General features: G+C 37.5%; 2 protein-coding genes across 4 annotated transcripts; both read left to right on the forward strand.

Annotated features, from left to right (window-relative positions):
* Positions 1-434: 434 nt before the first annotated feature.
* Positions 435-6,049, forward strand: prmt5 (protein arginine methyltransferase 5). The gene is made up of 16 exons (XM_077725156.1): positions 435-637; positions 832-950; positions 1,486-1,571; positions 1,689-1,823; positions 1,899-2,011; positions 2,115-2,164; positions 2,255-2,418; positions 2,576-2,737; positions 2,975-3,052; positions 3,583-3,641; positions 3,837-3,959; positions 4,061-4,236; positions 4,952-5,155; positions 5,236-5,346; positions 5,419-5,483; positions 5,563-6,049. The coding sequence occupies exons 1-16, from the start codon at positions 540-542 to the stop codon at positions 5,713-5,715; spliced, it is 1,896 nt and encodes a 631-aa protein (XP_077581282.1). The 5' UTR covers positions 435-539; the 3' UTR covers positions 5,716-6,049.
* Positions 6,050-6,731: 682 nt separating this feature from the next.
* ap1g2 (adaptor related protein complex 1 subunit gamma 2) lies at positions 6,732-22,231 on the forward strand. Of its 3 annotated transcripts, none has more exons than XM_077724050.1 (23): positions 6,732-6,810; positions 6,887-7,016; positions 7,307-7,509; positions 9,081-9,205; positions 9,335-9,476; positions 10,408-10,504; positions 10,587-10,663; positions 11,348-11,443; positions 11,991-12,071; positions 12,160-12,258; positions 12,356-12,411; positions 14,191-14,304; positions 14,397-14,537; positions 15,491-15,545; positions 17,026-17,148; positions 17,929-18,018; positions 18,095-18,222; positions 18,432-18,536; positions 18,632-18,779; positions 19,244-19,391; positions 19,546-19,697; positions 20,679-20,777; positions 20,900-22,231. In XM_077724050.1, the coding sequence occupies exons 3-23, from the start codon at positions 7,309-7,311 to the stop codon at positions 20,993-20,995; spliced, it is 2,373 nt and encodes a 790-aa protein (XP_077580176.1). In that variant the 5' UTR covers positions 6,732-6,810; positions 6,887-7,016; positions 7,307-7,308; the 3' UTR covers positions 20,996-22,231. The 3 variants fall into 3 exon arrangements, with proteins under 3 accessions (XP_077580176.1, XP_077580178.1, XP_077580177.1); XM_077724052.1 differs by having other exon boundaries at positions 6,744-6,810; positions 6,871-7,016; XM_077724051.1 differs by lacking the exon at positions 6,732-6,810 and having other exon boundaries at positions 6,817-7,016.
* The last annotated feature ends 41 nt before the right edge of the window (positions 22,232-22,272 follow it).

Below are 22,272 nucleotides of genomic sequence, written 5' to 3' on the forward strand. Positions count from 1 at the left end.
TGTTCCCTAAACGTTCGTTCATCCATCCATCCATCCACTCAGCCATCCATGCACCAAAACCCACCAACGCACCCACCACAACAAGTCAAAATGAAAAGAACTCGGTGTATGACAAAGATGGAAATTACATTGTGTGCGCTTTTCTTTCCCGTTGTCACAAATTAATGTAGTCTCCGACTGTTTAAAAATTTATATTGTTGTACTTTGCGGCATTACAGTCTGTTCTTATTACTGTTAGTATTATTCATATCGCTTGTATATAAATTGTTCTTTCATCCAATTATTTTGTTTCTAAATACTTGCAGTTAGCAGAATGTAGAGTTTGCACTATGTTTGCCCCATCTGTGAGTTTGCTTCGGGGGAAAATGAATGATATCGCGATAATGCGCGAGATATGAAACTAACAATACTGCCGAAGCCATTTTGGCTCTTTTCCTCAGCTGACATTTACGTTTTGTTGTTCTCAGATCCAAAATGGCGTTGATTTTCTTCTAACCGGGACGGATGTGGTGGTCCTAGTTCACCCTGCATGCCAAGTCATGGCGGCCGTGAACACGGGGAGCAGGGTGTCCTGCGGAAGAGATTTAAATTGTGTGCCAGAAGTAGCCGAGACATTAACAGCGGTTGCCAAACTAGGGTAAGAAGAGTGTTACAATTTTGTTTAATTGGAGGAGACGCAAAAATGCCATTAGTTAAGTCAATGATGGATACCTGCTAAGCTAGCCGGCGAAATTCGAGCACGTGCCCCGTCCCGATGTTGTTTATGCAAATATACAATGTATAGTTAGTATTATATAGACTAAACAGTTTACCCCTAACTCAATCTTTCAGGTTTGACTTCGTATGCATGCCCCTGTTCCACCCAAGGTTCGGCAGGGAATTTGAATTGGAACCCGCAAAATCACGACCCGGTGCCCATACACGGTCTGACCTGCTGCTGTGTGGAAGAGGTACGCGAATTTCGTGCATTTCGCCCATAAATGTGCACAACGGTGGTTTAAAAGAAGAAAAAAACACAAACTTGAAAACCCTAAGCCTTTGGTCCCCATCATGATTTAGGACCACCGACAAGTTTTATTTCAGTAGCTACAAAAGACTAGTCTTTAAGATGTACACTACATAGACACATTCATTCATTTTCTGTCTTCACGAGGGTCGCGCAGGGTGCTGTAGCACGATGTTTCTCAACTTTTTTTCAGCTGCGGCACACTTTGCATTGAAAAAAAACAGGCGACAGACATCACTCTCTGAAAATCTTTAAATTTAAAACTGTCACCTATATGAAAAATAGTCATTCTCATCATTATTAGCAGAAATCACTGGCACTCATTGATTAATTCTGAGCTTTACATTCATCATCCCTTGTTTTGCATGTTTCTCAATTTTTTTGGTCCTAAATTGGAACACTGATAATTTTTAAAGTGTTTTTTTAAGGGCCGTGGGACGAATAAGAGATTTGTTTTGATTTTTTTACTTTTCATCTAGATTGGAATACACTCATTGTTGGAAAGCAGTCTCCATGGATTGACACGGATTCAAATATTGAAACAGTACGCAGAAGCTCTGAAGCTGTAAGTTACACTGAACACATTGATGTTGGGAGTCTTTTCTTTCATTCTGTGCCATTTTTTCCCTTTTTTAAGTATTTGCCTCTTCTTTCCACTTTTTATCTCCATGATGATTTTTAGGCTCTGGCGCAGGAGTTGCATTTTTCAGCCTACTTGGGCCTGCCTGTCTTTATGATTCCCTTGAATGGACCTGATAGAGCTAACCTTGCACGTGTACTGCTTAACCATATCCAGTCTGGACACCACACCACAAATGTAAGTCATTAGATGTCTTATAGATTAAGAGACAGACAAATTACTTGATACAATCTATCCACTTTCTACAATCAGTTCTGGCTTCGAGTTCCATTGATGGCACCGGAAGATACGCGGGAAGACCTAATTGAAAATGAGCCAATCACGTGTATTGATGAGACAACAACTGATGAGAAAACCTGGAACTGGTTAGTATACAAGCCCAGGGTCTTAGTCAATCAACTGTTTTCGGTTTTAAGGTTTGAACTCAATTATTGGTTCCTCAAACAATCTTTTGTGGGTGTACATTAGGTGGCATTCATTCAGGACCCTTTGTGATTACAACAAGAGGATCTGTCTAGGTAAGAACATTGTGCCTAGATGATCCATTCTTCGTTTTTCCCAGGTCAAAAAATAATAATTTTCAATGAATTATTTTTGTTCACGTGTAGCCATTGAAATTGGAGCAGACATGCCTTCAGAAACGGTGATTGATAAATGGCTTGGGGAACCAATCAAAGCAGCAATACTTCCGACAAGCATATTCCTTACCAATAAGAAGGGCTTTCCAGTTTTATCCAAAGCACACCAGCGAATTATTGTACGACTTTTCAAGGTAGGAAAAAGCGTATATATAATATTCCTTTTTTTCATACTGCGGCTATATGTATAATGTTCAGTTTTGAACTGTGGTAACATAGTTAACAACAAAGTCTAGGTATTAGATTTAAAGGAATTCTGTAGTGTATTAATAAAGTTATATTCTTTCACAGTTGGAGGCCCAATTCATCTTTACAGGTACAAACCGCCACACTGAGAAGGACTTTCGTTCATACCTGCAGTATCTAGAATACCTCAGTCAGAACCGACCGACACCAAACTCCTATGAGCTCTTTGCTAAGGGTTATGAAGACTACTTACAGTCTCCCCTACAGGTACAGAAATACTTCTGACTAATTCTGAAAAACGTTTTTTGTTCAGTAATTTGTATTTAGTTATTTTATATGGGTAAAATTGATTTGAGATACAAGTGATTTGACACACGAGCTCAGGTCCTGGAACGCATTAAGCTCGTATGTTAAGGTATTACTATATTGAAATGACAAAAACGGATTTTATTTGAAGTGGTCAGATCTAAACTTTTCTTCGGTCACATATTTCCTCTTTTTTAGCCACTCATGGACAACCTGGAATCCCAGACATATGAAGTCTTCGAGAAAGATCCCATTAAATATTCACAGTACCAACAGGTAAGACCCACAATGATGCCACTAAAATTGTATCCTTGATAGTTATATATGAATATTTTATATTATATATTACATCTATTACAAGCAGAGGTGCCTGGCTTTGTCGGTCGCGCCTGCTTGATTAGAACAAAAAGACTGTTGTTGAGTTATAAGAAATTCCTTTTTTGAAAAATGAACATTTAAGTTACTCGCATAGCACAGCAAACATTTGTATACAATCATGTACAGGTTTGATACAGAAGTTGAGCACTTCAAATCAATCAAGCAAAATGTACAGTAATGATATGAAAAGCAATTCAGTAGTTCAATTCAATCAAGCCAAAGCGTCAGTAGGAAACAAAAACAAAGTAGCACACTATCAGTTTGACGAATATGTAGTATGTATATGTATATCCAGTGGTACCTCGACATACGAGTGGCCTGAATTAAGCTCATATCTCGAGGTACCAGTGTATACAATTTTATTTTCTTTGCACAGTGTAGCCTCAAAGCAAAAATCTCTCTTAATCTCTTTTGTCTTGTATCCACAGGCTGTCTATAAATGCCTTCTTGATAGGGTCCCAGAGGAAGAGAAAGACACTAATGTTCAGTGAGTAGTATCAGTAGAGTCAAGTACTTTATTCAGGGCTTCCCACTCTCATTTAAGAGTCATTCTTTTCCCATTGATATCAAGGAGTTTCCTCCAACTAATGTGATAATTTTTGTCACATCGCCCAGACCTAGCCCAAAGCTTAGGTTGTATTTCAGAAAATTACTGTTAATTAATGGTAACATCTTTCCTCAGAGTGTTGATGGTGTTGGGAGCAGGCAGGGGACCCCTGGTAAATGCATCTCTGCGTGCTGCCAAACAAGCAGACCGCAAGCTGAAAGTGTACGCTGTTGAAAAAAACCCTAATGCCGTCATCACGTAAGTGACTTCTTGCTCATTCCCAACTTGGCTCTAAACAACAATGAATGGATATATTTATGCTGTTTGTATCCGTTGCTGATTACTTGCATTTTCGGCAGGCTGGAAAACTGGCGCTTTGAGGAGTGGGGAGATCAGGTGACAGTGGTGTCTTCTGACATGCGAGACTGGACCTCGCCTGAGAAGGCTGACATCATCGTCAGCGAACTCCTTGGATCGTTTGGTGATAATGAACTTTCACCTGAGTGTTTGGATGGAGCGCAGAATTTTCTCAAAGGTGTGCTTTGGTTTTGTCTTGACATGTTATTTTAATGCAGTGCACACACTTACCACTCTTGTTTTCTCCTTCAATCTAACATACAAATTTACTGGTTTGAGAATCGCAATTAATGGGATATCAGGTATTTATATCGGTATGTGCCTTTTTTTTATTCCAACCGATGGATATGAAGAAATCTATTTAAACTACTGTATTTTCACGACTATATGGCGCACCGCATTTAAAGGCGCAGTCTCAGTAACAAGTACTATTTCTGTATTTGACACACACACAAGACACTCCGTACCAATACACGCAGCCAGGCATGGCAAAATATACACCAGCTTAAACATACGAACACGTGCTAAAACACGTTTTTCTCCTGCTTATTCTCATGCGCTAACTCAGTTTCAATGCAATTTAGGTCAGAGTGAATATCAAACTGTTTTTGTTAATGACCCTTTCCAAAATATACCTTTTATCTGCGATACACTTTGTGGTTTTAGGACAGTTCTGATGATCAAAATAAAACAAATAGACTTGAAAGCTAGCAATTATATTGACCTGTACTACAAGTGGTGTTAGAGGTTCAGTATTTTCTTCTTTAAATATGCCATAATGATCTGTCTGGTGAATGCAGCTTGTTTCAAGGGGGAAAATATCAGTTTTTCTTTTTCCTATGTCAATGCATCTGTAATGAGCTTCTTTTTCTTCTTCTATCTAATGATGCCAGATGATGGCGTGAGCATTCCATGCTCCTACACATCCTTTTTGGCACCGCTGTCCTCTTCAAAGTTGTATAATGAAGTCCGAGGTTGCCGAGAACGTGACAAAGATCCTGAGTGCCATTTCGAAATGCCATACGTAGTGCGCCTCCACAACTTCCATCAACTGGCTGAACCAAAGCCCTGCTTTACCTTCGTACACCCGACAAAAGGTACGACACATTGGGCACAAATGTAACATCATTTATTTTCAGGTCCTGACTTTCTTTACTTGCCACCCCCTCCTCTCTAGATATGAACAATAATCGTTACCAGTGCCTCAAATTCTCTGTGGGTTGTAACTCTGTCCTCCATGGCTTCGCTGGGTATTTTGAAACCACACTCTACAAAGATGTCACACTCAGTAAGGATTCTCCATAAAGTAACATGACGTTATTCAAGACATATTTCAAATTATTGTCTCCGTGCCTTAAAGGTATAAAGCCTGATACACATTCACCCGGAATGTTTTCTTGGTTTCCTATACTCTTCCCACTTAAAGTAAGTTATGCATTTTCATAGTTGTGTTTTAAATGTAAGTTGTCAGAAAAAAAATACTTATATCTGCTTTTCCAAACAGCATCCCATCTCCATATCCCGTGATGATGACGTCACGGTGCGATTCTGGCGCTGCAATAATGGGAAGAAAGTGTGGTATGAGTGGGCTGTGACTGAACCAGTATGCTCTGCCATTCACAACCCTGCTGGACGCTCTTACACAATCGGCTTGTAAACAGTGTTGCAGACGCATCCCTACTTGTATTTTTAGGAAGTGGTCTGTCCATGGTTGTATCACCTTGTTTATTTAGTCATACTCCGTCACATTATCCTAAAACAAGAAAATAAACATGTTCCACGCTATTGTTTGTACAGCTATCAGAACCACATACAAACATTAAATACAGCACAAGCTATGCCTTATTGAAGACATTCCATGATAATATGGATGGAACAACTTAAACCTCAACTATAAAAAAAAATCTGCGGCAGAGATGACATGTTCTCCCAATGTTTTCCATTTTTTTTCTTTAAACCATGTTATTAAAGAGGATGTTCTATTCTGTGAATTTTCTTTGTTTTTTCTTGTGGAACAGTGTGTTTTTACTCATGACTTTTAATCACTTTTCTAAAAATTGACTGAAAATGGGCAGTGCTATGCTATTATAAAGGGAAAAGTGACTCATTTATCAAATGCATCCCCTTGAGGAAAATTGTGTGTGATAAATGGAGACAAAGACCATATCATTTTCTGATGTGCAATAGTGGTTAAGAGAAAAAAGGTTAAATTACAACTAGTGTTAGGCAAGGGGTTTTTGTGTTTTAATTTTGTTCTTATTTCCCTGGATGGAAAAGCAAATAAGCCAGATTCCAATTATATGCACAAGATAAAATTTGCAATAAAACACTATATATAATTTATACATTATTTTGTATATAATATATGTATATGTAAATATAGACATACACAGTAGTATGTCATTTATGTAAACTGGCTTAGAAGTCAGTTGTAGCAGAAGTCTTGGAAAACATTTTCTATTGTACTTCCCAAAATGGAATACAGTATAGTAAAATAAGAGGTAAATCTATAATTTATTTTCAATCATATTTTGGCTCACTTGACTAAATACATTTGCTTTACAGATTTTTAATAATTGCATTATATACGAAAAGAATGTGATGATCTGTCAAGGTCTAACAATTGAGACCTCTTTAAAAGTAACTTTATTTTGAAAAAAAAATGGAGTGAAACGGCTCGTCACTGGTATGAACTGATGACTTTACTATGAAAGAACCAACGCTGGCGTCAGCAGGGAGACTACGGATATGAGTGAGTGTCTTTCTCTCCAAAAGGCTGTTAAATCTGAAGTTATCAACTTTTTGAGTATAGTGTTTTTACCTTTCAGCCATAACGTCCGAGACAAGTAAATTGTCACACCTACCTATCTAGCGCTTTAGGTTGACATCTTTCCCACGGTTAGCCCTAAAGGTTAGCCACCGGCTACACTGCCTGGGTGACCTGTCTCGTCAGCACAGGTAGTGTCAAAATAACTGTTTATCAAATCTTGGGTGAATGTCTATTATTTGAGTGGGGAAAAGTAAAGGAATGAATGGTTTGAAACTCTAACTTAAATATGCAAACGTGTTGCGCTATATAGGCGTTAATGTACTAGTAAAATGTGTTTATAATGGGCCGACATGCATTTGCATATACATATTAAGTGTCGATAGCAGAGTTCACATGTGTTGTGATCTTTTTCAGAACCAGAAGTATCTTTTGTAAGATGTTTCTTTTACTCTTTGTCTCTTCTCATCCGCACGCATAGACATGTCTCCATCAATACCACTTCAGGAGATGATTCGGGCCATTAGGTCAGCCAGGACTCAGTGTGAGGAGCGAGGTGTCATCCAAAGGGAATGTGCTGCCATCCGGGCACAATTCAGACATTCCGACAATGATGGTCGATCTCACAACCTGGCTAAACTTCTCTATGTGCACATGCTTGGCTACCCCGCACATTTTGGTCAAGTAAGAGGATTTGGTGTTGATCTTGATATGGTTTATTTTGTGTGATAAGAAAACACTATGGCAGATGGTGCATCTGAGTCTCCTCACAAGAGGTGAGATCTTAAGCCCGAGTCCGAGCCTGGCCCGACTCGTCGGTCGGGTCGGACCTAAAATGTCAATCATTACTTCGGAATTGGGTCGGGTCGGGCCGGGCTCTCTCTCGCTGAAAAAAAAGTATACTAAAACGATGCGTGGTCTCTCTTGAAGACTTAAAAATAATAATATGTTTATAAGAATGTATACTAACTATACTAACACAATGTGTGCATACTAAACTAATGAATAACTGTTATAAAATAAATAATTTGGAAAAAACAGAAGGTGCAGTAATGTAATTGCAAATGGAGCCGCAGAGCCAGACCATGCTCTGTGCATGTCACGTGAACGCCACCCTCTTAATAATAATCCCCTCCATCTATTTTGACCTGTTATCCCCAATATAGAGGAGCAAAAAGTTAAGGGTAAACTCAAGACAGGAGATCTGAAAAGACACACACGCATCGGTAAGCGTGAGGCGTGGGAAAGCTTCAAATTGATTGTTGAATATTTGGAAGTATACAGAAACTAAGGTTTGGCTTTTAATGCGTGAGACAAACGACTGGCACCTCGACACTGAGCAGGCATTTAAACAGCTGTATTGGCAAGAGTGATGCTCGTCAAACATCTATATTATCATATAAGAGATGTAAATGTTGATACAGTCTTGTTTAACTTGGATTTTGTTATGGTCTGTTTTCCATATCTCCCTCCACCAACACACCTGAATCAAATAATAAGGATCAGAATCAAGCTTCTGGACAGCTTGTTGATGAGTTGATCATTTGATTCAGGTGTGGTAGAGGAGGGAGATAGCAGTTGGCCACCCCTGCTCTAGTGTGATAAGAAAACACTGGCAGATAGTGCATCTAAGTCTTCTCACTATGGAAATTTATAGTGTAAAAGTGGAGTGGGGGTCCAGATATATGCCAATCCCAGAGATTAAAGTTTTCTGTCATGGCGATGGAAATCTGTCAACAAGGGGTGGTAGAGGTCAGGTGATGCTGATGCTGGAAACCCCTCAGTTACCTTTTCCTTTCACCCAATTGTATTTTTCTGTTTAGTTTTAAAGCACTGTTCCAATTGATTTGAACCAGATTTTTTTTGTTTATACTGAGTTATTAAATTGTATTTTATTTTAAATACATTTACAATGAAAACTTTTAATAGTCCAATTAATGAAAACAGGTGGATTTACATTAACTGAATTATGCCCTTTATATACCACCTCGATAACATGTCATTAAATATAAATTGCTATTGCCTCCAAGGCAGCCATCAACAAATGATTAAGAGTTTATCTGCCACACATTGAATGCCCAAGGTTATATAGAAGAGATCTACTAACAGGGCCAATGAGTCTGGCATGATTCTGCCTCGGGTGTTTTGGCATTATGCCTGATTTTCTCCGGGATAGTGCCTAGTGAAGAGAAATTGTCATGAGGCTTTGATTTTTTCATATACTGGATTAATCGAGTTGTTATTCTACCTATTAGATGGAATGTGTTCGAATGATAGCCAGCCCTCGCTACAGTGAAAAGCGTGTCGGATACCTGGGAGCCATGATGCTTCTGGATGAGAAGCAGGATGCCAGTTTGCTTATCACCAATTCCATTAAGAAGTAAGTAGCCCATATAAATTTAACCAGTTATTTATTTATTCTGGGAAGCAAAATTCGAGAGCAACCACAAATACAATCTTTAGTTAAATTCAGTCATATAATCCAGCATTCTTTGTTCTTGGATTTCAGTGACCTGTCTCATAGTAGCCAGTTTGTACAGTCTCTGGCGCTATGCACACTCGCTTGCATCGGCTCAGCTGAGATGTGCAAAGATCTTGCCCCAGAGATCGACAGGCTACTTCGAGCCTCAAATTCTTACATTAAGAAGAAGGTAATAATCTTTTCCTTTTTTTTTTCACATACTGAAAATATTTTTTATTTCCATTATAATAACTGTTAGTACCAGTTTTTATGAAAGGAAAAACAATGGTCATGAACTCATGAAATTAGCGCAACAATAAACGTTCTTTTAAAAATAAAATTTGGCCATTATGTTTAAATTTTACTCCAACTGTGTTAAAAAAACATTTTAATAATTGCTGACATTAAAGATACATTAATACCTTGACATACGAGTACCCGGTGTACAAGGAATTTGAGATACGAGTAAAATTCCGAGCAAATATTTACCTTGAGCTACGAGCACTCAAGACAGGCAGGTGGCCTGGCTCTCGTTCGGATCCGCAAACTCCCTGTTGTATTGAATAATGCCTCATTTTGTTATTAAACATCAAATCTACTTGTTATTTGTTATTCTGTTAGTAGATGGTGAATTACAACCATTAAAAATATGTTTTTCCATTGTAATATCTTGTTTTGGGAACGAATTCATTTGTATTTGGTTCATTTCTATGGCAAACGTTGATTTGAGATACAAGTAAATCGATATACGAGCTCGGTCCCGGAACGCATTTAGCTCGTATCTCAAGGTATTACTCTATAATGTTCAAGATTTTTACCTATTCATTTTCATGTGGTTTTGTCCATTTTTCTTTCATAAACAGATGGGTACCAAAAATTTTGTTTTAAAATAAGGAAGTTAAAATCAGTCAATGAGAACGTATTCCTATAGAATGAACCTTTTCAATTTTTTATGTTTTATTTTATTGCATCGTAAAACTTAATTGAATGTTTTTTGTCTTTTTGTAATGATATGCACAAATAGCAAACCAGCAGCTTTCCAACAGATTGAAACTTTGCAAGTGCATAGCATAGAAACAAAAAAATCTTTAATTGTTTCTGATGCATTTATGTTTACCCAGGCTGCGTTGTGTGCCATCCACATTGTTAAAAAAGTCCCAGATCTAGAGGAGGTCTTTTCCCTTACAGCTCGCTCGCTCCTATCTGAAAAGCACCATGGTCAGTTACCTTCTACAATTGTTTGGCACTAACATTTTTTGTGTTGGGTTTTATTCAAGATTTTAATTCTGCTTGTCTAAAGGTGTACTCCACGGTGCCGTTGTTCTCATCACTGTACTATGTGAGTGTAATCCAGAGACATTGGAGCGTTTCAGAAAGGTACAAAGGACACACATTTAAAATACTAACCAAAAACCATTACTAATTCATAAGAAACCTGCAGTAATTTGCTGACGTTTCTGTACAACTCCGCATTTCCTTGTTTATACAGTAAAATGCTCTCACAACGTCTAGAGGAGCGCTCTCAAACCGGTCCTCAAAGGGCTGCAGGGGGTGCAGTATTTCATTCAAACCGAACAAGCGTACAGTAATCCCTCATGTTATCGCAGTTAATGTACACCAGACATGGCCGCGATTAACAAAAAACCGCAAAGTAGGGTCACCCCTATTTAAAAAAAGAAAAAAGCAGAGGACAGGGCAGTGACTTCCGCCTTGCGAGTTTCACCGTAGATTTTCCCATTTTTACAAACTTACAAAAAAAATTTCCCCCAGATAGTGAGGCTGCGATATTCGAGGGATTACTGTATTCTTTATGCAAGTGTAATCAGTTGTTTGCAGCCAGGTGCTACTTATTTTAGAAGTCCCCTCATTGGTTAAACTGTCAACACTGGATCGGTTGAAACAAATATCAGGACCCACCCCGGCCCTTTGTGTAAACGGTTTGAGACCCTGATTTAGAGGGAGTAACTGAACATTACACTCCTTATACTGTAATTGATAGTGCAAGAACCTGGCTGCCTCAGTTCAGCAAATATACTTCAACATTGTTTATGTTTATTGCAGACAGTCCCAGATCTGGTTCGCATTATGAAAGGCTTGGTCACTTCCGGTTATTCTCCAGAGCATGACGTGGCAGGGATCAGTGACCCTTTCTTACAGGTTAACTACTCTCTAATACAGCGAATTGCAACAAAGTAGAAGAAAATTCAGTGGAGAAATGCAAATAGATCACATTCAGCTGCACCTTGCCACACACTTTTCCATTCAGTTTTGCGTACATGGTAATTACCTGCAACAGAAAAACTACAACGCCTGGTCTTCTTATCTAGCAACAATGTTTTGAGGTGCAACACAAATTTAGTGGACAATACAGAGTTCAGTCCTTCAAATAGCAATCTCCTTTTTTACTTCCTGCATCCATTTTAGGTAAACACAAGGGTAAATCTCCACTTTTGCACTTTCTAGATAGTGTACATACCTCTGTGAGTTCAATACAAACCAAACATTTTTTGGTCTTACTGACCACTGAACACATTTATACACCCCTTTTGAAACTTGTTTGCTCCATAATTGGGAAATGTTCATATTTGTATTTAATCATCCTTACCTGGCCTAACATGAACCAACAATTATAGCAAATTTATGATAGAGAATGATACACACATGAACCCCATCCTGTTTATAAACACATGTCCTCCATTCATAGGTTCGCATCTTGAGACTGCTTAGAATTCTTGGTCGCAACAATGAGACAGCAAGTGACACCATGAATGATCTACTGGCTCAGGTCTGATTCATATTTAACTATATAACTTTGTTCACACCAGGTAATGTCATCAAAGATTTTGTTTACACTGCATTGTGTTGCTGTATAGGTAGCTACCAACACAGATAGCACTAAGACTGTTGGTAACGCTGTCCTCTATGAGACTGTTTTAACTGTCCTGGACATCAAGTCAGAAAGTGGTCTCAGGGTAAGGGCCTTTTTTTGATTAAATATTGTTGATTCCCAGCACTTATAATTTCATATTATTTCAAACAATTGAATGACTCATTTTATTATTTCATCAGATCCTGGCAGTGAATATCCTGGGTCGCTTCCTCCTGAATAACGACAGGAACATTCGGTCAGTCCATTTTATAGATCCTCAACTCTTCTTCTAGGCTCTCTTTCATTTTCTGTGTGTTTTTACTCCTCAAGGCCAATGCAAACTTTGACAGGTTGTCATCAGTCTAAAATATCTCATCACTTTGCTCGGGTGCATTTTCTCTGGAGCCACACTAGAAGGTCACTTTCTGTCTGCTGGGCAAAGTGAAGGCTCATCAATTGTTCATCCGGGGTTTGTTAGAGTAATATTTTCCCCTATTCTTATCTATAAGGGACATGAGTTACTACAAAGAACCATCTAGTTTTTACCTCGAGGGGCTTTGATGATGATGAAACATATGATTATTTTTTTTATCAGGTGAGCGACATGATGACAGGTGTCATGTTTGGGCATCAGTAGCGAAATGAAAACTATAGATGGCTAGCTACACATTTAATTAATTCACGCAAGAGATTGATTCAATTGTTACTGGCGCAAAGTTGCAGTATGTATCTTTTACTTCCCACTGGAAATTTGCAATCAACAAAAGAGCTATTACTTTACCACTCCTGTACTACAGTACACTATTACAGGGGTCTAACTCATTTACAGGCTCACATTCCCCCACTAAATTAGGTTTTAGTCTCTTGCCCAAGGATACTTTGGCCTGAGGTTGGAATCGAAACGCTGAACCTTGGCTCACTGCACGACCCCTCTCTTGTATATTCAACAAAAGGGGTTTAAAAGCAATCTGTGATATATCGCAATATTCCGTTGCAAAATTCTCATGGATTTGAAATAAGCAACTGGTTGCTGCAGTTCCACTTCTATCCACTAGTAATCAGCATGCAGCCACCATGCCCACTAACCTGCCCAAATAACTGCACAAAGAAGTGTGCTGAAAGCTAGTTGCACAAGGACATTATTTTACAGCTCAAGTCCCCTCTCAAACCTTTTACTACATAAAACTAGCCTCATGCAGCCCAGTGGCAAGAGAGGTTAGCGTGTGGGCCTCACAGCTCTGGGGTCCTGGATTCAAATCCAGGTTGGAGTTTGGAGTGTGTGGAGTTTGCATGTTGGCCCTGCTTGGGTTTTTCACGGCTACCCCGGTTTCCTCCCACATTGCAAAAACATGCATGGAAGGGTGATTGGACACTCTAAATTGCCCCTTGGTATGGGTGTGAGTAGTTGTCCATTTCCTTATGCCCCGCGATCGGGTGGCCACCAATTCAGGTTATTCTCTGCCCCAGGCCCATAGTCTGGGATAGGCTCCAACACCCCCCGCGACCATAATAAAAGAAAAAAATGTTTATTCATTGCCTTTTTATGCAAGTAGTTATAAAAATCCCAAATATGCTCATATTTTTGTATTTTTTAACCTGGCGGCCCATTAGGTGCTTAACGTGTCAGCCTCACAGTTCTGAAATTGACGGTGTAAGATTTGCACGTTTCTTTGGGTATTCCGGTTTCCTCCTACATCCCAGAAACACGCAGTATAGGCTGGTTTAACACTCTAAATTGCTCCGGTGAGTGCAAATTGTTTTCTGTCTCCTTGTGCCCTGCAATTGGCTGGCCACCAATTCAGAGTGTTCACTGTATGTTTGCCAAAGCTGCTGGGATAGACTCTACTAACCGTTGTCACGGATAAGCGGTACAGAAAATGAGGGTTGACATTGACCTTCAGTACCATTGACGGAGATAAATGATTAATATCAAGCCTCCCAATTCAAATGGATTGGATAGCCTAGGCTGATTGGCAGAAAAAAATCCTGATTGTCCTTTGCGACACGTGATAATTTTTGTTGTGTTTTTGACCAGATACATTGCCATGACCTCTCTGCAAAAGATTGTAAATTCAGACAACATTGCAGTGCAACGTCATAGAGGAACCATTGTGGACTGCCTAAAAGACCCAGATGCATCTGTTAAACGGTAACTTCTTACTTTTTTGTCCCTACGTAATTTTGCTTTAAATGGCTTTATATCCAAACTAATATCCAGGACGATTTCCATTTTTTTTCCAGCCGTGCATTAGATCTCTCTTTAGCATTAGTGTCTGCTAGCAACATCCGCTCCATGATGAAGGAGTTGCTCGTGTTTCTCTCCTCTTGCCCCGCTGACCTCAGATCCGAAGCTGCTAGCGGCATCTTCCATGCTGCCGAAAAGTAAGTCAATCATACACCCATTGTGTAAGGTAGTGTTTCTCAACTTTTTTTGAGCTGCAGCACACTTGGTGCATTGAAAAAATCTCATGGGACACCACCATCTGAAAATCTTTTAATATAAAACTATGTCACCTAAAATAACAATAGTCATTCTGATCAAGGTTTTATCAGAAGTAATCACACAAACCTCCAAAATTATTCCAAAATCAAATTGTTTACACTGACCTAATGTCATCAAAAGTTGAAGTCTATGGACCCTGAACAACTTCCAGTTCAATTGATGCAAAATTAAGTAATGTAATGTTTTTAATCGGATAATTTTATGACTTTTCACCAAATATTACTTAAATCTCCTAATATTACACATACAGACTTTACATCGCCAAAAGTTGATGCCTTAAAAACCAAACAACTTCTGGTTCATGTTGGAGAAAAATAAGCAAGAAAATGACTTTTTCACAATTTGAATCTTGTAATAGTATATAGTCTGTAATTTAACGCTCATCATATTTTGATTTTAACCTTGTAATAGTTTGATTTTTGTCTCATTATATTCATAATAATTTTTCTATCTGAATATTACATTGTATGACTTTTTGCTATTTCTCACTGCACACCTGACCATTGCTCACGGCACAGTGGTTGGAAAACACTGATGTAAGAAGGCATGCAAACATTCACAATTGCTCGTGATCACATTCGTCTTTTCTTTATCTTAAATAGGGATTGCTTCATGTGGCACACATGTCACTGTGTGGCTGTCTACTCTCAAAGACATTACTGTACATTGGCAGCGTGACGATGTCGCCGCGGTTTCACTCTGTCACTTTTGTGTGTGTGTATTTATGGCCATGGGAAGACACAACCTGATTTTGTTTTACGGCTGTAACGATACAGATGGATTTCTATGTGTTATTTACCTTGTCTAAAGCACCATTGTATGTGTCTGTCAGGTATGCACCCTCTCAACGGTGGCACATTGACACCATTCTGCATGTCCTCACCACGGTAAATACTAATGTAATGTTGCCTTTACATGGTAACTTTGTGCCATGACTTTAGGTTAATCAATAGGTAAAATAACCTCTTAAACAAACTAAATAATGCAGTATTTGTTTTTTTAATAATCATAGAGTGACTATCTCATTCATTTTGATTAATTTAAGAAAAAGGTTGAATTAATTAATGACTTTAAAAAAGTAATTGTAGACTGCATTCCTACCAAGGAACCTATGTCAGTCAGTGTATCCTTTCCAAGTACAGTTGTACCTCTACTTATGAAATTAATTGGTTCCAGAATTTTTTTTGTAACTTGAACATTTAGTAAGTAGAGGTTTACTTAATATGTACAACATTCTCTACTTTGGTCCACGGTCCTCACACAACTACCAACTAAACCCTTTAAAATTGGTCAAAGTGTCCCAATTTTGTATGAAAAATGTGAGAAACACTTACAAATGAGAGAAAAATATAAGAAAATGGTTTATAAATGTCTTAAAATGAAAATAACGGCCAAAAATCCCAGGAGAAAATATGCCCTGCGCTGCTGAAATAGTTCCATCCGCGGCCGTTACTTTGGGGGACATAATCCTCGTGTTTGTCCAGATACGATACATATAAAAAACTGCATCCGTTAACAGTAAATATGAAACAAACAGAAAAATAGGACTAAAGTATTAACATATTCATCACTCATCATTTAAGTAAAAAGTATGAAGTACAAAGTAAAGTAAAAAGGAGTGTATTAGGAAATATGAAAATGTAATTTAAAAAAAGATAGAAGGGCTGTAAAACACGAAAAACAAATAAGAATGGAGAGAGGTACTGCCACTGGCTACACCAACACACCTGAATCAAATAATCGAAATCAGTAGCAAGCTTCATTGTTTGACCATTGTTTCAGGTGTGGGAGTGGTATGACTGCACAGCGAAATTGAGAATTCAAATTAACCAAGCAGATTTCTTTCATTAAAAATATATACAAAATCACTCTCAAAATGAAAAGTCGCAAGGGATTCCTGACCCAGTGTTTTAGACGGTATTCAGTGTTTTCTTTCCTTTTTCATCTACAGTAGTGGACATCACGGCATAGTATTCATTTATTTCGATGCCTGCAGCATTGACAAGTTTTGATTATTCCTTTTGATTATTCCTAATATGCACGAAAAACTTTTCTGCTTTTGAGAAGGGGACCTTATTGGTCAAAGTTGCTATAAGAATGAGCAAATATTATTCCTGGGATATATATTTTTTGGAACAATTTTGTATTTAAATGCATATTCACGTCATTATTCGTTACAATTGATTCAATTATCATCTAAATCTCTTTAAAATTAAAGATTACAAGGCGTGATTGTCAGTTTTCTAGGAGAATGCTTAATAGAGATTTGATTGGGATTAACGATTACACATTTGTTCAGGATTTGAATGTAAAAAACGATAACATTGAATATTGAAAGTTTCTGAGAGTGTTTTTCTGTACGGCCAGGCTGGAGGGGATGTAAGAGATGAAACAGTTCCTAACCTGATCCTGCTCATCACCAATGCTTCTGATCTTCACTGTTACACCGTCCACAAGCTTTATCGTGCCCTGCTCACTGACATCTCTCAGGTTTGTGTATTTCTCTGGATTTCTGTTCTCCTCCAAAGTACAGGTCAAATACAGGGGCCCCTTGACTTTTTCCTACATCGGCAACCAAGCCCAAATTTGTACAGAATCCCAATGCACAATTTACGGAAAAGCAAGAGTTATGATTGCAGGAAATAATTGTATGGAAAAAGTACGTGTAAAAAGTACTAAAATGTAAGGGTACGCATTTTTTAAATAAAAACAATTTGAATAAAATGCATGAAGGAAAAACACTTTAAATAGAAAAAAATTGCAGTTTCATCTTTAAGCTATTTTTTTAAGTTAAATGAGTAATTTATAGTATATTGACCATTTTTAATGAATAAAATACTTTAAAAACAAACTCATTGAAAACAACAGACAATTCATTTGAACTGGGAGGACTGGCTCAATACTAACGTTTAATTATAATTGATAAAGCATACAGTATGCAAATAAAAAGAAACAATAAAAGTAGAAGGCAACCTTACATTTTTTTTCCATACATCTTTTTTCTTGTATAGCTAACAGTTTTAATTGGGAGGGAGGGAAGTTGGGGGGGGGACGGGCGGGTGCAGGGGGTGGGAGAGAGAGAGAGACCAACCAGCTGACTCAAATGCTCGTATCTCAAGGTAAATATTTGCTCGCAAATTTTAATCGTATCTCAAATTGCTCGTAGGTCAGGGCACTCGTATGTCAAGGTATTACTGTATCCCCATAGTTCATACAGACACATTATAACTTTGATGAAACAGTCTTATACGTCTTTATGGTTGTCTGCAGCAACCCTTAGTTCAGGTGGCATCCTGGTGCATTGGAGAGTATGGGGACCTCCTACTTAGAGAAGAATGTCAGGAGATGGAGCCCATTGAGGTAAAGGGGGCACATTGTGTTTTTAATGTCGGGAACCCGTTTTTAAAATTCATCATTGCTGATTTTTTTTTAATAGGTGACGACAGACACTGTGTTGGATGCTTTGGAAACAGTTCTACAGTCTCACATGTCCACCCCATCAACAAGAGGCTTTGCCCTCACCGCAACCATGAAACTGAGCACCCGCATTAACGACAATGTCGAGTATGACACATTTTATTTCAAACTTTGATAGTCATTTGCTAGTGTCCTGAATGTTTAAGTAATTGATTATTGTATTGAGTAATTGAAAAATCAAGTAATCTGGTAACAAAAATGTCATGTGTTGCAGAATAACTTTGACATTTTTGTTTGGCTGTAATATTTGTAAAATTTAATTTATGTTCATATTTCCACGTCTCTTTGTTTTTTAGTCGAATAAGAAGCATTGTAAGCATATATGGCAGCTGTATTGATGTGGAGCTCCAGCAGAGGGCAGTGGAATATAACGCACTTTTCAAAAAATATGACCACATGAGGTTTGTGAGGTTTTTATTTTATTTTGAAGGGGTGGAAAATAAACATGCCTGTAGCTATACTCATGGATTTTCTGATATGTTTACATTGTTTGCAGGGCAGCAGTGCTGGAAAGAATGCCCGTGATTGAGAAGAACTCGCCAATTCATACAAATGGGGACTCGATGGGGGACGTCATCAAAGAAGTGGAGGTTGACAAATTGAAGCTGAAAGCTGATTTGCTGCCCCAGCAACCTGCTAACCAGGTAAAATTCCAATACTTTTATAGCGCAAATAACAGTGACCATACATATTTGTGGTAAAACTGAAGTTGTTTTTTTTTCCGTAATACTTTGAATGAGGCTGCACTAATATATTCATCATTTCGCATTGCCCTGGATGGCTTTTATTCTCTAAAGGAGCTTTTCTCACTGATCATATACATTATATAATAACAATACTCAATTAATACTAATGTTCTCCTTGAAGTCTAAACTTCTGAATTTAGTTTTCATTTGTATTTCTATAACCTATTTCTTTTACGACTTACTGTGTATAAGCCGTATTTGTAACCAAAATAAACTATAATTGAATCAAGGGTACAGCTTCTAAGCAGACAAGATTCCCAGCGTTGCTATACTGTTTTTCACCAGTAGATGTCCACCCTGGTGAAGATAAAGCGATTCAGAAAATTAATGATTATGCATGAACTTGTTTGGTTTTCTAAAAGGTGTGTGATCTTTTGGACCTGCTTGGAGACTCAGAAAAGTGCGTTTATGGCGACACGACATCCATTCAGCCGATAAACGCAGCAAAGCTTGCCGGCGGGGATCTTCTGGATCTTTTGGGAGGTTTTGAGCCCCCCCCACTGACACCAGGTCTTACTCTTGCACACACACACACACTTTCATCGTCATTTGGAAAAACAGGTGCCTCTTGAAGCAACTAGTAAAATTAAGCAGCGATATATGCAATTATTGTAGCAATACAATATATATTTGCTGCCCGTTACTTTTTTTTTTTTTTAAACAGCCCCAGCAATGACCCTATATGAGAAGAACGGTGTGACATTAACACTTAGCTGTGAAAAACAGTCAGACTGCAGCCTCGCAGTGACACTAAAAGGCAGTAACTCCTCCAACTTGGACGTCAGTAGTTTTTCTCTACAGGCTGCCGTGCCCAAGGTTTGTCGCCTTTGTCATATTTGTACAGAGTACTTTACTCAAGATATAATTGTAACACAAAGGTTATCCACCTAAAAAGCCATAGTATAAACACCCATTTTGTCACAATTAAAAATGAGCAAGCATTTTTAGTATGTTTTTTATAAGCCTTGGTTTGTTCTAAAATTCCTAATTGTTATGCCAAACCCATGTTCTTAGAAAGGTTAGGGTTTGGCGCCCCTATTGCCAAAGTTGCTGAACACTATTGCTCTTGACACGCCCCTACAAAATAGCATGGACATTGGGTACAGTGCCTCTGGATTGGAAAACTAGGGTGGTGGTTCCCCTTTTTACAAAGGGGCACCACTGGGTAAGAATAAAGCTAAAGCCAGTGGCTGACTAGAGAGCTATAGCTAAATAGCGACAAGAACATTAAAAAAAACTGGATAGTTATTGTTATCTTGAAAGATTTACTAGGGATGACAAAAAGCTTTTTCATTAGCTAAAGTTAGTTAACTTGGTGGTTTTGTTATATATTGTTATGTATGTGTGCGTGTGTATACATGTGTATATGTATATATATGTATGTGTGTCTATGTATATGTATATATACATACACACATTGATGAGCGAAAATATATATATATATATATATATATATATATATATATATATATATATATATATATATATATATATATATATATATATATATATATATATATATATATATATATATATATATATATATATATATATATATATATATATATATATATATATATATATATATATATATATATATATATATATATATATATATATATATATATATATATATATATATATATGTATGTATGTATTTATATATATAAATATATATTTTCGCGCTCTTCAATTATGCATTTTTTGGCTGGTACAAATTAATAGTCCGAAAAAATACAGTACTAGATAAGATACCAGTGTTTTTGGTGTTGTCATCTATGTGTTTCACGGTTTCAGAGTATCGATTTACACATGAAGGCCCCGAGTGGAGACACTCTTCCTGCAGGGGGCTCATCTCAGGTCACTCAGTTGGTACTTCTCAACAACCCAAATAAGGTGAGAAACATCTGAATAACTTATTGTTATCTTCCTGAATCTTAGAGTGGATTTCAGCACAACTGACTGTGACAAAAGACGTCACTGATGTTTAATTATTCTCACTCATTCCTTTCATACAGGTCAACCTCAAAATGAGGATACGGATATCATACTCAAGTCAAGGATCTTCCATTCAGGAAACAGTCCAGGTTGATTCTTTCCCTGCATTTTCTTGATTGGCACCAAGTCTACTTTCAGACCTTGCTACCATTTCATAAATATCTGATTTGGTTGTTTACACTAATATTGAACTTGGCTAGGATCCACAACCTCAAGGTCAATTTGATTTTGCATTACATCAAGTTTTGATGTTTTTTCCTGTGTCAGCAATCTATAAAATGTCATCTTAATTATATTCAGGGTTTTGAATACTGTACGTAATTTTACCTTTTTCACCTCCCATTCTTTCGCTTTGAGTTATCAGATCTCTACTAGCACTCCTGAAATATATTTTTTATGAATATGTGAATCAGCAGTCCTTACAAATGACATCATATTGTCATACATTTCCAACTGTCTTTGGTGCCTTTTAATCCTTTTGTTTTTAGATGTTTTCGTCTTAAGTTTGATTACCAAGTTGCAATCATTTGAAATACTTTATATGTAATGCAATCCTCTTGAACAATAGCCATTTGTTGATTATTTCACTTTAAACATATTTTAAAAGGAAAGACAATACCAAATATAAATGACACTCATGTGGAAGATGGTTACTCAAAGTAAATATGCAATGGTGGATTTTTTTTATACCTCTAATAATCAACACCCTTAACAAATGCAGCCATATTTGGATTTGGTATACCCACACTTATCCAGAGATGTGAAAATGGCTTATAAGTGGGTAAATACAATAATAGATTGAATAAGCAAAAAGAAATTAGGTAAGACATTTACAATGGTTAGATTTAACGTGGGGTTGAAAGCAAGGGGGAAAAAATATTTTTAATTTAAAAGATGGACACTAATACTGTTAATAGTCATCTCTGTGATGTTATTTGCTGTAATATAATTTTAAAAAGGGCCCGTTAGTGAACGCATTACAGCTCTCAAAAAATATCGCAGGCCCCAAACAAATCGTCTACCTACACGTGAAAAAAATGTCAGCCCCCAGGTTTTATACTCTATAAAAATACTATTGCTACACAAAAAAGATTTTCACAACTAAACGTGATTCATTCTGCTTAGGATGGCCACATTAAAGACTGTCTGTACCCAACAAACTATTGTTTAGTACATATTGTATTTTAAAGAACCATGTATGTACATGTTTTGAAAAAAAAGAGTGCTGTAATACATTTTAATGTCAAAAAAAGAAATCTAACACCTGTTGGTTTGGAGGGGTTTTCAAAATGGGTATACAATCTGTTTTTTGCCCATTTTCTAATAAAGGAGTCACTACAGTAATCCCTAAAGTATCGCTGTTAATGTAGACCAGACATGGCCACGATATTCA

Source organism: Stigmatopora nigra, chromosome 9 (genome assembly GCF_051989575.1).
Source record: "Stigmatopora nigra isolate UIUO_SnigA chromosome 9, RoL_Snig_1.1, whole genome shotgun sequence".
In the NCBI taxonomy this organism is placed as follows: Eukaryota; Metazoa; Chordata; class Actinopteri; order Syngnathiformes; family Syngnathidae; genus Stigmatopora; species Stigmatopora nigra.

What these genes read in the sequence shown, in the direction of transcription:
- ap1g2 (XM_077724050.1), top strand. Translation starts at nt 7,309, where the DNA reads ATGTCTCCATCAATACCACTTCAGGAGATGATTCGGGCCATTAGGTCA. An exon ending in AGGAGATGGAGCCCATTGAG is followed by an intron (nt 18,019 to 18,094) that starts GTAAAGGGGGCA and finishes TTTTTTTAATAG; the next exon opens with GTGACGACAGACACTGTGTT. An exon ending in TTCTCAACAACCCAAATAAG is followed by an intron (nt 20,778 to 20,899) that starts GTGAGAAACATC and finishes CCTTTCATACAG; the next exon opens with GTCAACCTCAAAATGAGGAT.
- prmt5 (XM_077725156.1), top strand. Translation starts at nt 540, where the DNA reads ATGGCGGCCGTGAACACGGGGAGCAGGGTGTCCTGCGGAAGAGATTTA. An exon ending in ACTTACAGTCTCCCCTACAG is followed by an intron (nt 2,738 to 2,974) that starts GTACAGAAATAC and finishes CCTCTTTTTTAG; the next exon opens with CCACTCATGGACAACCTGGA. An exon ending in CTATACTCTTCCCACTTAAA is followed by an intron (nt 5,484 to 5,562) that starts GTAAGTTATGCA and finishes TTTTCCAAACAG; the next exon opens with CATCCCATCTCCATATCCCG.